Source organism: Panulirus ornatus, chromosome 13, assembly GCF_036320965.1.
Source record: "Panulirus ornatus isolate Po-2019 chromosome 13, ASM3632096v1, whole genome shotgun sequence".
Classification (NCBI taxonomy): domain Eukaryota; kingdom Metazoa; phylum Arthropoda; class Malacostraca; order Decapoda; family Palinuridae; genus Panulirus; species Panulirus ornatus.
This window is the reverse complement of record NC_092236.1, coordinates 710,684-725,533: the sequence shown is the minus strand read 5'-3', so window position 1 is coordinate 725,533 and position 14,850 is coordinate 710,684. Positions and strand designations below refer to the sequence as shown.

General features: G+C 41.1%; 1 protein-coding gene across 1 annotated transcript in view; it reads left to right on the top strand.

Moving 5' to 3' along the window:
- LOC139752654 (uncharacterized) overlaps positions 1-14,850 on the top strand; it is an 80,267-nt gene that overhangs the window by 23,226 nt on the left and 42,191 nt on the right. The window contains exon 4 of the mRNA XM_071668409.1: positions 8,499-8,641. Within this exon, the coding sequence (XP_071524510.1) occupies positions 8,499-8,641 (143 nt within the window). The remainder of the gene's footprint in view (positions 1-8,498; positions 8,642-14,850) is intronic.

Sequence of the window (14,850 nt, the reverse complement as noted above, 5' to 3'; positions counted from 1 at the left end):
TAAGAAAGAGAACCAGTCCTTTGAATGATTTCTGTGGCACACCTCTTGTTAAGTCTAACAATTCAGAGGCTTCACCATCAATCACTACTCTTTGCTTACGGCTAGTCAACCAATTTCCTAACCATCGAAGTAAAACCCCATTTACACCAAGTGACAACTTTCTGTGTTAAACCTGACTTTTCGTTATTATCTACCGCTTTAAAAGTATTGGTAATTAACGACAACAAATTAGTGAGATATGATTTACCCTTGATAGAACCCTGCTGTAAATCAGCCTGATGTTCGCCATCGAGGTCAAAGTCTCCTCGAAGGTCAAGTCACATAAAAGAAAAGGTACCACACCTAACCCATCATTACCCACGGGGCAAGGTCCCACAACCGACTTCCCATTACCCGGAGAACAAGGGTCCCCACCGGACCCTCCACTGACCAGGGAAGGCTCCGTGCCCGACCCACCAACAACCGCGAGACAAGGCTCCTTCCCCGAATCTGAATGCCTTAGTTGGCACCATTATCCATCAAAATTTGCCAATATCTGGCACTCTAATTAGATCTTCTTTTATATCAATTGTAAGTTGCTTCTTTCCCACCTTACTTCCAGAATTGATAGTATAGTTTTCTCTGATAGAATTAGATCATCTATCTTTCAGTTAGGTTGTCTATTTTACAAATTGCGTTAGAAAGCAGTCTGGACTGCTTTAAAAGAAATAAAAGTCTTCCTCAGAATCGCTATTTACAGTCTCAGTCTATTTTTGGAACACTGAAGTCACATACAGTACAAGTATTTTCATACCTTGCTGCCTTAGTGCTTCTTTACCATTTGTTAATTCCTTACAGTCTATCTAGGCATGGCCATCTGTAAATTATGTAATTTGCCAAGCTTTCCTTGTAGTGAAACAGGATCTTCACTTGAATTTACTGTACTTCCTAATTTTGTATCGTCTGTAATTTTTCGGTTACGGCCAGTGAAATTCATGTCGAAGTCATAAGGACATATTATCATTAAATGAGATTCATGGAAAGAATCCCTGGAGAGGGTTCTCCAGGGATTCCTCTTATGAATTTCATTTAATGATAGTATTTACTAATGACTCCAACGTGACTTTCACTAACTGTATCCGAAACATTACAGACGATACATCTGGTCATCTATCATCATGCTTTATACCTCTTTATGCTAACCCTTTGTTTCCTGTGAGGCAGTCATATTCTAATCCAGCTCAGAACTTAATGTGAATGAAATCAAACTTTTTTTTATATATATATCTTCGAACGACCTCATGTGTGGTGCTTAGATCTTTCGTAAATCGAGAAAGTACTATCTAAAACATTACTTCTCTCCTGATCATACAAATCAGTACAAATAACCTCAAACAGCAACAGACAGTTAGGTCCTAACGAGTGTTTTGATAGTGAAAGAAAGCATAAACTCGTGAATTAGTGTGGTAGGAGCAAAAAGATGTACAGAATTTTCAAAGGAGGTACAAATAATGTCAGTCGTGGATTTGAAGCAAAATATTTATCAAGTTTGTACTTAAAAGTATCTATGATACTGCTTTCAACTACTTTAAGTGATAAATCATTCCATGACACTGTAGGGTCACAATGATACGTGTGACCTAGAATATACTAATAACCATGAGGAAAAATGAAACACAAGTTCCAAGCGCACTTTCGTGTAATTACATCATTACATTGTATCTCCCCTAACGATGTAATTACACGAAAGTGCACTTGAGACTTATTTTGTTTCATCTTTCTTCGTGGTTATAAGTAAATCATTACATATGTTAACAACCCTTTTAAAGGAAAAATACTTTGCCTCACACGAGGTAAAACGTTCGCCGAGTTTATATCCATTACTACGAGTAAAATCAGACGAATTTATCCTTAAGTATCTTGTTGAATCGAACTTAACGAAGCTTTTGATGGTTTTGAATACTTGTATTAGATCATCTCTTAAACCTCTCGTTTGTAAGTTAAAATTCTATCTGTTAAGTCGGCTCTCATGGGATGTTGTTTTTTAGGTCGGGAATCATCTTGGTAGCTCGCTTGCGTACTGTCTCGTTTTTTGTCTATGTCTTCCCACAACTTTAAACACACTGAATTTTGGAGGAAGTGGAAATCCTGTTCTTTAAAACATGCCAGCTCAGTTACTGAGAAAGACATTATTGGGTAAAGAGTTCTAAAACTTCGAGGTGCAGGGAAATAAACAGTTATCAAAACGACCTACCTTTGATTTGCCAACGCAAGCTGGTCATGTTTTGAAGTTAACCTGGGAGACTTTTTAAATCAGACTGCTTTCGACTCAACTCTGTCAAGGACGGACGCAGAGATAAAGCCATCCTAAATATGAAAGCAGTATTCCATACAAGGGCGTAGCAATCCTTGTATAAATGGAGCAACTTTGGAAAGAAATGTCAACATCTAACTAGGACTTCCAATTCTTTAGAGGTAGACTCAGCTGTTTCCATAATATGGGGTTAACAAGATAGAGTGGATGTTACAGTATTCCCAAGCATGTTCACTGAATCAAGAGGGGGGGGGGATTACTGAACCGTCAAAGAAGAGAGGAAAGTTGTGAGGAATTTTTGTTGGAGAGATGGGTAGAAACTGGTTCTTGGAGGCACTAAACTTAACCAGACTTCGACTATCCAACTGTGATATCCTGTCGAGTTCTAAGCTTATTGAGGAAGTTATGTCGAGACGAGATGCAGATTGATTGAGAAAATATGGAGCAGAATTGAGGTATGTGGAGAATGCAGTGTAAGTCGCCAGCGTATGAGTGCATTTGATTATTTGTGGAAGAAAAGAAATCGTTGGTAAAAAGACGGAAATGTGTAGGAGATAGGATAGAATCTTGAAGGACACCGCTGTTGATGGAGAAAAGGGGAGAGGCTGATCCACCAACAACATAGAGAGGAAACTTAATGTAAGGGAGCAAAGTGAAGGAGGGAAGCCAAAAGAGGAGAGGTTAGAAATGAGACTTCGATGCCACACCCTGTCAGATGCACTGAATATGTCAAGGGCAACTACATAGGATTCCTCAAAATCTTTCAGGGACGATGACAAGATATCAGTAAGATACAAAAGAATATCACCATTGGATCTCGCCTTACGGAAGCCATACTGGTGATCAGAGAGAAGAATGTGAAATTTAAGATGTATGAGGATATGGGAGGTGATGAGAGATTAAAAGAATCTGAAAATGCAACAAGACGATAGTTAAAGGGATTAGAACCGTCGGCCTTCTTAGGGATGAGATGCATCAACGCATGCTTCCCAGAAGAGGAAAAAGTTCTGGTTTTTAAACAAACGAACAGACGAGCAAGCACAGCTGCAAGTTCAAAGACGCGCTCTTTCAGTACATATAGATAAATGCCATCAGAACCCTAAGCCATGCCTGTGTCCAGATAGCGAAGCGCTTTTCGGGCAATTCGAAAAGAGATTACGGGAATGGACACAGGATTAGTAAGAGGAGCAGCAATGGATGAAGGAATAGTGTTAGAGGAGAAACGGGAACCAAAGAGAGTTGATTTGTCTACGGGAGAAAAAATTATGGTACCGTCCGAGAGAAATCGTGGATGAAAGGTAGAGCAACAGTTATTAGCAATGCCCTTAGCTAAAGACCAGAAAGACCTATCAGTGGATTACAAAGAGAGCTTATCGCGCTTCCCTTGAATAAAGAAATTCTGCTTTACAATTAACATACTTGCAATGAATACAGCCAGTGATAATTGTTAAATGAGAGGTGGGGGAAGGGAAGTTTTTCCACCCCGATGTCCCTTATCTCTTGGCTAAATGACCTCAGAACAGGAACGGTTGAACCATGGATTGGAAGAGGTAGTCGGCTTGGAGGCAGAAGGGATAGCTGCTTCCCGTCTCGCAAAAATAACTTCTGCCATGCGTCTGGCGAAGACAGATTCAACGCCAGATACGAGATAGCAATTTACCCAAGGAAGTGAATCTTCGAAATTTATTCCTTTCCGTTATGTTGATGTACCAATATTTACGTTTAGAAGGGGCTACTGGGGGGGGGGGGGGGTATCGTTAGAATTGGTACATTTATAGTGTGTGGTCAAATGAACCAATTGAGGGCGAAGTATTCAGGTGAAAAACTGATCCAGAATATTAAGAGAGTGGTCACAGCGGTCAGGAATATGGGTGGGGTAGGAGACTATTTGCTTTAGATCATTGATAATAGAGAAGGTGAAGGTTTAGATTCCCCCCCCCCCCAACATTCACACACACAACACACACACACACACACACACACACACACAGTATCCGTATGGGAGGTATTCGACATTTCTCTATGATAGACGTTGAAATCCCTTATATAGAAGGTCTCGGCTTGCGGGTGAGAGAATGCCACAGTCTCATCGTAGGAGCATAGACAGTTGAAGAAAGATATAAAGTTTGTAGAATTAGATGAGCAGTAGGCGAAACAAAGGAAAAGTGTGGTATCTGGGAGATAGACCTTCAGCCAGATAACATCAGAGTTTGGGGACTCAAGGTCTGCGAGGCGTGCGACAAGTTTATTGATGTTGGAATAAGTAGAGCCACCACCTTTGAACTGGAATCGTGACTGGAGATTATAGTTGTATATGAAAAAATTACAGAGGTAATTACAGAGGTATGAGTTTGTTGAGTATTCCTGGGAAATTATATGGGAGGGTATTGATTGACAGGGTGAAAGCATGTATAGAGCATCAGATTGGGGAAGAGTAGTGTGGTTTCAGAAGTGGTAGAGGATGTGTGGATCAAGTGCTTACTTTGAAATATGTATGTGAGAAATACTTAGAAAAGCAAATAGATTTGTATGTAGCATTTATGGATCCGGAGAAGGCATATGACAGAGTTGATAGAGATGCTCTGTGGAAAGTATTAAGAATACATGGTGTGGGAGGTAAGTTGCTAGATGCAGTGAAAAGTTTCCATCGAGGATGTAAAGCATGTGTACAAGTAGGAAGAGGGGAAAGTGATTGGTTCTCAGCGAATGTCGGTTTGCGGCAGGGGTGCGCGATGTCTCCATGGTTGTTTCATTTGTTTATGGATGGGGTTGTTAAGGTGAATGCAAGAGTTTTGGAGAGAGAGGCAAGTATGCAGTCTGTTGTGGATGAAAGGGCTTGGGAAGTGAGTCAGTTGTTGTTCGCTGATGATACAGCGCTGGTGGCTGATTCGGGTGGGAAACTGCAGAAGCTGGTGACAGAGCTTGGTAAAGTGTGTGACAGAAGAAAGCTGAGAGTAAATGTGAATAAGAGCAAGGTAATTAGGTACAGTAGGGTTACGGGACAAGTCAGTTGGGAGGTAAGTTTGAATGGAGAAAAACTGGAGGAAGTGAGGTGTTTCAGATATCTGGGAGTGGATCTGGCAGCGGATGGAACCATGGAAGCGGAAGTGAGTCACAAGGTGGAGGAGGGGGCGAAGGTTCTGGGCGCGTTGAAAAATGCGTGGAAGGTGAGAACAGTATCTCGGAAAGCAAAAATGTTATGTGGTTGCAAAGCGTGGGCTATAGATAGAGTTGTGCGGAGGAGGGTGGATGTGCTGGAAATGAGATGTTTGAGGACAGTATGTGGTGTGAAGTGGTTTGATCGAGTAAGTGATGAAAGGGAGAGGTTGTGAGAGGGGCCGGCACTACCACTACTGTCTGCGACCTCCCGCTCTTTAGCAGTAGAGTCAAGCGGGAACCCAAAGATTCATAGCACCTCATGATGCCGGGGACTAGGGGCCATCCAGAGATAAATCAAGCAACCATGGTGGCATCACACACCCTTGCCGCAGGCCAACCTTCATTGGAAACCAGTCGTTCTCCTCTCTTTCTACTCGTACACACGCCTCACACCCTTGATAAAAACGTCTCAATGCTTCTAGCAGCTTAACTCCTACACCATATATTCGTAAGACCTTCCACAAAGCATCTCTATCAACCCTATCATATGCCTTCTCCAAGTCCATAAATGCCACATACATATTCATCTGTTTTTCTAAGCATTTCTCACACACATTCTTCAAAGTGAACACCTGATCCACTCCACCACTTCTGAAACCACACAGCTCTTTCCAAATTTGATGATCTGTACATGCCTTCACCCTCTCAATCAATACCCTCCTATATAATTTTCCAGGTATACCCAACAAACTTTTGCCTCTGTCGTTTGAAAACTTACCTTTATCACCTTTGTCTTTATACAGTGCTATTATACATGCATTCCGCCAATCATCAGGCTCTTTACAATGATCCATACATACATTGAATATCCTTACCAACCAGTCAATAACATAGTCACACCCTTCTAAATAAATTCAACTACATTACTACCCAATATCGCCGCTTGCCGCATTTCATCTTCAGCGAGGCTTTCACCACCTCTTCTCTTTTCATCAAACCACTGTCCATGATCTCTAACTTCGCATACCACCCCGACTTAAACATACTACATCTACCACTCTTTCATCAAACTGGCTTAACCTTCCTTCAAAATATTCACTCCATCACTGCCTGTTATCACTACCCTTTTTGCTCCCTTCACCAATATCCTCATTTGTTCTCCTGTCTTTTGCACTTACTTGCCTCCTTCCAAAACATCTTTTTATTCTCCCTAAAGTCTAGAAATACTCTTTCGCCATAACTCTTATTTGCACTCCCTTTCAACCCCTGCTCCTTCCTCTTGACCTCCTGCCGCTTTCTCTTATACATCTCCCAATCATTTGCTTGCCTACCTTGTAAGTACCGCCCAGACGCCTCCCTCTTGTTAGACTAGCAACTTTAATTCTTCATACCATCACTCACTACCCTTTCTAATACGCCACCTCCTATCTTTCTTATCCCACATGCATTTCTTGCACATGCCATCACTGCTTCCCTAAACACCTCACTTCAGTAGCCCTCACCTTTTGCCATTTTACCATCAATCTCTCCAGGTTCTTCACACAAGTCTCCTTTCAAGCTCACTTACTTTCACCACTCTCTTCTCCCCAACTTTGTATCCTCTCTCCCGGAAACCTCTACAAATCTTCACCCTCGCTTACACAAAACAGTGATCGGACATCCCACCAGCTGCCCTTCTCGGCACATTTACATCCAGAAGTTTCCCTTTTACACGCCTATCAGTTGACATGCAATCTAATGATCCCCGTTGACTATCTTTCCTACTTACATACGTATACTTGTGTATCTCTCTCCTTTTAAGCCAGGTATTCCCAATCACCTGCCTTTTTTCAGCACACAACTCCATAAGCTCTTTACTATTTCCATTCATAACATTGAATACCCCATGCGCACGAATTATACCTTTAACTGCCACATTTCTCACCTCAAATTAAATCACCCATCATTAATGCCCTTTCTCATGCACCAAAACTGCTGACATACTCATCCGACTACTCCTAAAACACTTGCTACTCATCTTTATTCTCATGACCAGGTGCATGAACACCAAAAATCACCCATCTCTCGCTATCCACTTTCAGTTTTATCTATATGAATCTAGAATTTACTTTCTTACACTTTGTCACACAATCCCACAACTTCTGCTTCAGGAGTAGTGTTACTCCTTCCTTAGCTCTTGTCCTCTCACCAACCCCTGACTTTACTCTCAAGACAGTTCCAAACCTTTCTTCTTTACCCTTGAGCTTCGTTTCACTCAGAGCCAGAATATCCAGGTTTCTTTCCTCAAACATAATTCCTATCTCTCATTTCGGTCACATCTACATACATTCAGACACCCCAATCAGAGCCTTCGAGGTGGATGAGCACTCCCCGTTTGAATCCTTCTGTTACCTCTTTTTGAAATTGAAATACAAGAAGGGCAGTTTCCAGACCACTGCTCCCGTCCCCTTTAGTCGCCTTCTACGACACACGGGGAATATGGAGGTAGAATTCTTTCCCCGCTACTTAGAAAAGATGTTAAAAGGTGATTTAATGTAATTTTCCAAAATTATCAAAGGCTTTGATAATCTTGATCTATCAAGTTACTTTAAAATTGGTTCGTCTGACTTTACTAGTAGTAATGGATACAAACTCGTGGGCAGACTTTTACAGTGAATAAGGCGGAGTGTTTTCTTCAACAAGACTGTTAACACATTGAACGGTTTGCCAGTTAGAGTGACTGAAAGTAGTATTATAGATATGTTTACCAACAGACTAATTAGATATTTCACTTCAAGTTCACGACTTATATTATTTGCGCCCCCTTAGTCACATCGCCAATTAGCAGGTTATTCTCTTTAGATTGTCTCCGTACCTTCTAACTTGTACCACATTCATTTGAGTTTCTGATATCTTCCACTATCACGAACAGCCTCGAAAGGACCCATTAAGTGCATTGCTGTTTGATTTCCTTTGTGTTCCTTTGCATTATTCATTTTCTACTGATAAGAAAGAAATGATGATGCAGTTCTACTGACAACATATGAGGCATAATAAACTGTATTAAATCTACAAACTATGAATGATCTTGCGGTGAGCAGGCCTAACCCGAACGTGCTACCCACAGCCTTCGTCAACTGCCCACTGTACCAGATAGAGTTCGACCGTTCTTTACCCTACGTCATAGTTGAGAAGAACCTCTCCTTGGCCGTCTTCCCGACACAGTCCAAGGTCTACATGAGGATCCTTGTCGACCACACGCTTTATAAGGTAACTATGTGGTTGTCATCGTTGACCAATCTTTCTGACTTGTGACTATTTAAGGGCCTTCGTCGACCAGATATTCTACAAGGAAAATACCTAAAGAAAGAAGAAGAGATTTGAGAAGAAAGAAAAGAAAAGCATTTAGGAAGGGGAGGAGAACGAAGTGATATGGGTTATAAGACATTACAACCTAACCTAAACTAACTTTGATCACGATTTCCCGCCGTGTTAGCAAGGTAACACCAGGAAACAGACGAAGAAAGATCCATCCACTCTATTACACATATACGCATATAGATAACGTGTATATATATAAATATATATATATATATATATATATATATATATATATATATATATATATATATATATATATATATATATATATATATATATATATATATGTCAATTGGGAGGTAAGTTTGAATGGAGAAAAACTGGAGGAAGTAAAGTATTTTAGATATCAGGGAGTGGATGTGGCAGCGGATAGGACCATGGAAGCGGAAGTGAATCATAGGGTGGGGGAGGGGGCGAAAATCCTGGGAGCCTTGAAGAATGTGTGGAAGTCGAGAACATTATCTCGGAAAGCAAAAATGGGTATGTGTGAAGGAATAGTGGTTCCAACAATGTTGTATGGTTGCGAGGTGTGGGCTATGGATAGAGTTGTGCGCAGGAGGATGGATGTGCTGGAAATGAGATGTTTGAGGACAATGTGTGGTGTGAGGTGGTTTGATCGAGTAAGTAATGTAAGGGTAAGAGAGATGTGTGGAAATAAAAAGAGCATGGTTGAGAGAGCAGAAGAGGGTGTTTTGAAATGGTTTGGGCACATAGAGAGAATGAGTGAGGAAAGATTGAGAAAGAGGATATATGTGTCGGAGGTGGAGGGAACGAGGAGAAGTGGGAGACCAAATTGGAGGTGGAAAGATGGAGTGAAAAAGATTTTGAGTGATCGGGGGGGCCTGAACATGCAGGAGGGTGAAAGGCGGGCAAGGAATAGAGTGAATTGGATCGATGTGGTATACCGGGGTTGACGTGCTGTCAGTGGATTGAATCAGGGCATGTGCAGCGTCTGGGGTAAACCATGGAAAGTTGTGTGGGGCCTGGATGTGGAAAGGGAGCTGTGGTTTCGGGCATTATTGCATGACAGCTAGAGACTGAGTGTGAACGAATGGGGCCTTTGTTGTCTTTTCCTAGCGCTACCTCGCACACATGAGGGGGGAGGGGGATGGTATTCCATGTGTGGCGAGGTGGCGATGGGAATGAATAAAGGCAGAGAGTGTGAATTGTGTGCATGGGTATATATGTATGTGTCTGTGTGTGTATATATGTGTGTACATTGAGGTGTATAGGTATGTATATTTGCGTGTGTGGACGTATGTATATACATGTGTATGGGGGTGGGTTGGGCCATTTCTTTCATCTGTTTCCTTGTGCTACCTCGCAAACGCGGGAGACAGCGACAAAGCAAAATAATAATAAAAAAAAAAAAATATATATATATATATATATATATATATATATATATATATATATATATATATATATATATATATATATATATATATATATATATATATATATATATACATAAATATATGTATATATATATATATATATATATATATATATATATATATATATATATATATATATATATATATATATATATATATATATTTTTTTTTTTCTTTTTTTTTTATACTTTGTCGCTGTCTCCCGCGTTTGCGAGGTAGCGCAAGGAAACAGACGAAAGAAATGGCCCAACCCCCCCCCCCCATACACATGTATATACATACGTCCACACACGCAAATATACATACCTACACAGCTTTCCATGGTTTACCCCAGACGCTTCACATGCCTTGATTCAATCCACTGACAGCACGTCAACCCCGGTATACCACATCGCTCCAATTCACTCTATTCCTTGCCCTCCTTTCACCCTCCTGCATGTTCAGGCCCCGATCACACAAAATCTTTTTCACTCCATCTTTCCACCTCCAATTTGGTCTCCCTCTTCTCCTTGCTCCCTCCACCTCCGACACATATATCCTCTTGGTCAATCTTTCCTCACTCATCCTCTCCATGTGCCCAAACCACTTCAAAACACTCTCTTCTGCTCTCTCAACCACGCTCTTTTTATTTCCACACATCTCTCTTACCCTTACGCTACTCACTTGATCAAACCACCTCACACCACACATTGTCCTCAAACATCTCATTTCCAGCACATCCATCCTCCTGCGCACAACTCTATCCATAGCCCACGCCTCGCAACCATACAACATTGTTGGAACCACTATTCCTTCAAACATACCCATTTTTGCTTTCCGAGATAATGTTCTCGACTTCCACACATTCTTCAAGGCCCCCAGAATTTTCGCCACCTCCCCCACCCTATGATCCACTTCCGCTTCCATGGTTCCATCCGCTGCCAGATCCACTCCCAGATATCTAAAACACTTCACTTCCTCCAGTTTTTCCCCATTCAAACTCACCTCCCAATTGACTTGACCCTCAACCCTACCGTACCTAATAACCTTGCTCTTATTCACATTTACTCTTAACTTTCTTCTTCCACACACTTTACCAAACTCAGTCACCAGCTTCTGCAGTTTCTCACATGAATCAGCCAACAGCGCTGTATCATCAGCGAACAACAACTGACTCACTTCCCAAGCTCTCTCATCCCCAACAGACTTCATACTTGCCCCTCTTTCCAAAACTCTTGCATTTACCTCCCTAACAACCCCATCCATAAACAAATTAAACAACCATGGAGACATCACACACCCCTGCCGCAAACCTACATTCACTGAGAACCAATCACTTTCCTCTCTTCCTACACGTACACATGCCTTACATCCTCGATAAAAACTTTTCACTGCTTCTAACAACTTTCCTCCCACACCATATATTCTTAATACCTTCCACAGAGCATCTCTATCAACTCTATCATATGCCTTCTCCAGATCCATAAATGCTACATACAAATCCATTTGCTTTTCTAAGTATTTCTCACATACATTCTTCAAAGCAAACACCTGATCCACACATCCTCTACCACTTCTGAAACCACACTGCTCTTCCCCAATCTGATGCTCTGTACATGCCTTCACCCTCTCAATCAATACCCTCCCATATAATTTACCAGGAATACTCAACAAACTTATACCTCTGTAATTTGAGCACTCACTCTTATCCCCTTTGCCTTTGTACAATGGCACTATGCAAGCATTCCGCCAATCCTCAGGCACCTCACCATGAGTCATACATACATTAAATAACCTTACCAACCAGTCAACAATACAGTCACCCCCTTTTTTAATAAATTCCACTGCAATACCATCCAAACCTGCTGCCTTGCCGACTTTCATCTTCCGCAAAGCTTTCACTACCTCTTCTCTGTTTACCAAATCATTTTCCCTAACCCTCTCACTTTGCACACCACCTCGACCAAAACACCTTATATCTGCCACTCTATCATCAAACACATTCAACAAACCTTCAAAATACTCACTCCATCTCCTTCTCACATCACCACTACTTGTTATCACCTCCCCATTTGCGCCCTTCACTGAAGTTCCCATTTGCTCCCTTGTCTTACGCATTTTATTTACCTCCTTCCAGAACATCTTTTTATTCTCCCTAAAATTTAATGATACTCTCTCACCCCAACTCTCATTTGCCCTTTTTTTCACCTCTTGCACCTTTCTCTTGACCTCCTGTCTCTTTCTTTTATACATCTCCCACTCAATTGCATTTTTTCCCTGCAAAAATCGTCCAAATGCCTCTCTCTTCTCTTTCACTAATACTCTTACTTCTTCATCCCACCACTCACTACCCTTTCTAATCAACCCACCTCCCACTCTTCTCATGCCACAAGCATCTTTTGCGCAATCCATCACTGATTCCCTAAATACATCCCATTCCTCCCCCACTCCCCTTGCTTCCATTGTTCTCACCTTTTTCCATTCTGTACTCAGTCTCTCCTGGTACTTCCTCACACAGGTCTCCTTCTCAAGCTCACTTACTCTCACCACCCTCTTCACCCCAACATTCACTCTTCTTTTCTGAAAACCCATACAAATCTTCACCTTAGCCTCCACAAGATAATGATCAGACATCCCTCCAGTTGCACCTCTCAGCACATTAACATCCAAAAGTCTCTCTTTCGCACGCCTGTCAATTAACACGTAATCCAATAACGCTCTCTGGCCATCTCTCCTACTTACATAAGTATACTTATGTATATCTCGCTTTTTAAACCAGGTATTCCCAATCATCAGTCCTTTTTCAGCACATAAATCTACAAGCTCTTCACCATTTCCATTTACAACACTGAACACCCCATGTATACCAATTATTCCCTCAACTGCCACATTACTCACCTTTGCATTCAAATCACCCATCACTATAACCCGGTCTCGTGCATCAAAACCACTAACACACTCATTCAGCTGCTCCCAAAACACTTGCCTCTCTTGATCTTTCTTCTCATGCCCAGGTGCATATGCACCAATAATCACCCACCTCTCTCCATCAACTTTCAGTTTTACCCATATTAATCGAGAATTTACTTTCTTACACTCTATCACATACTCCCACAACTCCTGTTTCAGGAGTATTGCTACTCCTTCCCTTGCTCTTATATATATATATATATATATATATATATATATATATATATATATATATATATATATATATATATATATATATATATATATATATTTTTTATTATTATTTTGCTTTGTATATATATGTGTACATTGAGATGTATAGGTATGTATATTTGTGTGTGTGGACGTGTATGTATATGCATGTGTATGGGGGTGGGTTGGGCCATTTCTTTCGTCTGTTTCCTTGCGCTACCTCGCAAACGCGGGAGACAGCGACAAAGCAAAATAAAGAAATAAATAAATATTTATATATATATATATATATATATATTATCCCTGGGGATAGGGGATTAAGAATACTTCCCACGTATTCCCTGCGTGTTGTAGAAGGCGACTAAAAGGGGAGGGAGCGGGGGGCTGGAAATCCTCCCCTCTCATTTTTTTTTTTTTTTTAATTTTCCAAAAGAAGGAACAGAGAATTGGGCCAGGTGAGGGTATTCCCTCAAAGGCCCAGTCCTCTGTTCTTAATGCTACCTCGCTAACGCGGGAAATGGAGAATAGTTTAAAAGAAAGAAAAAGATATATATACATATATATATATATATATATATATATATATATATATATATATATATATATATATATATATATATATATATATATATATATATATCATTTATCATACTTGATCGCCATTTCCCGCGTCAACGAGGTAGCGCCAGGAAACAGACGAAAAATGGCCCATCCACTCAAATATACATATATACACATAAGCACCCATACAGGTGCATATACATGCATATACATATACATACACAGACACATGAATGTATACACTATACATATTCATATTTCCTAGCCTTCACCCATTCCTGACGCTACCCTGCCCCACACGAAACAGCATCACTACCCCCGGCTTCAGCGAGGTAGCGCCAGGAAAACAGACAAAAAGATCACATTCGTTCACACTAAGTCTCTAGCTGTCATGTGTAATGCACCGAAACCACAGCTCTGTCCACATCCAGGCCCACAGACCTTTTCATGGTTTACCCCAAGCGTTTCATATACCCTGGTTCAGTCCATTGACAGCACGTCGACTCCTGTATATCACATCGTTCCAATTCACTCTATTCCTTGCACGCCTCTCGCCTTCCTATATGTTCAGGCCCCGATCGCTCAAAATATTCTTCACTCCATCCTTCACCTCCAATTTGGTCTGCTCTCCTTGTTCCCTCCACCACTGACACATATATCCTCTTTGTCAATCTTTCCTCACTCATTCTCTCCATATGTGCAAACCATTTCAACACAACCTCTTCTGCACTCTCAACCACATTCTTTATTTCCTCACAATCAAATAATGTTACTGAAACTAGTATTCCCTCAAACATACACATTTCTACTCTCCGAGATAACGCTTTCACCTTCCACACATTATTCATCGCTTCCAGAATCTTCGCCCCCTTCCCCACACTGTGACTCACCTCCGCTTCCATGGTACCATTCATTGCTAAGTCCACTCCCAGATATCTAAAATACTTCACTTACCCAAATTTTTCTCCACTAAAACTTATATCCCAATCAACTTGTCCC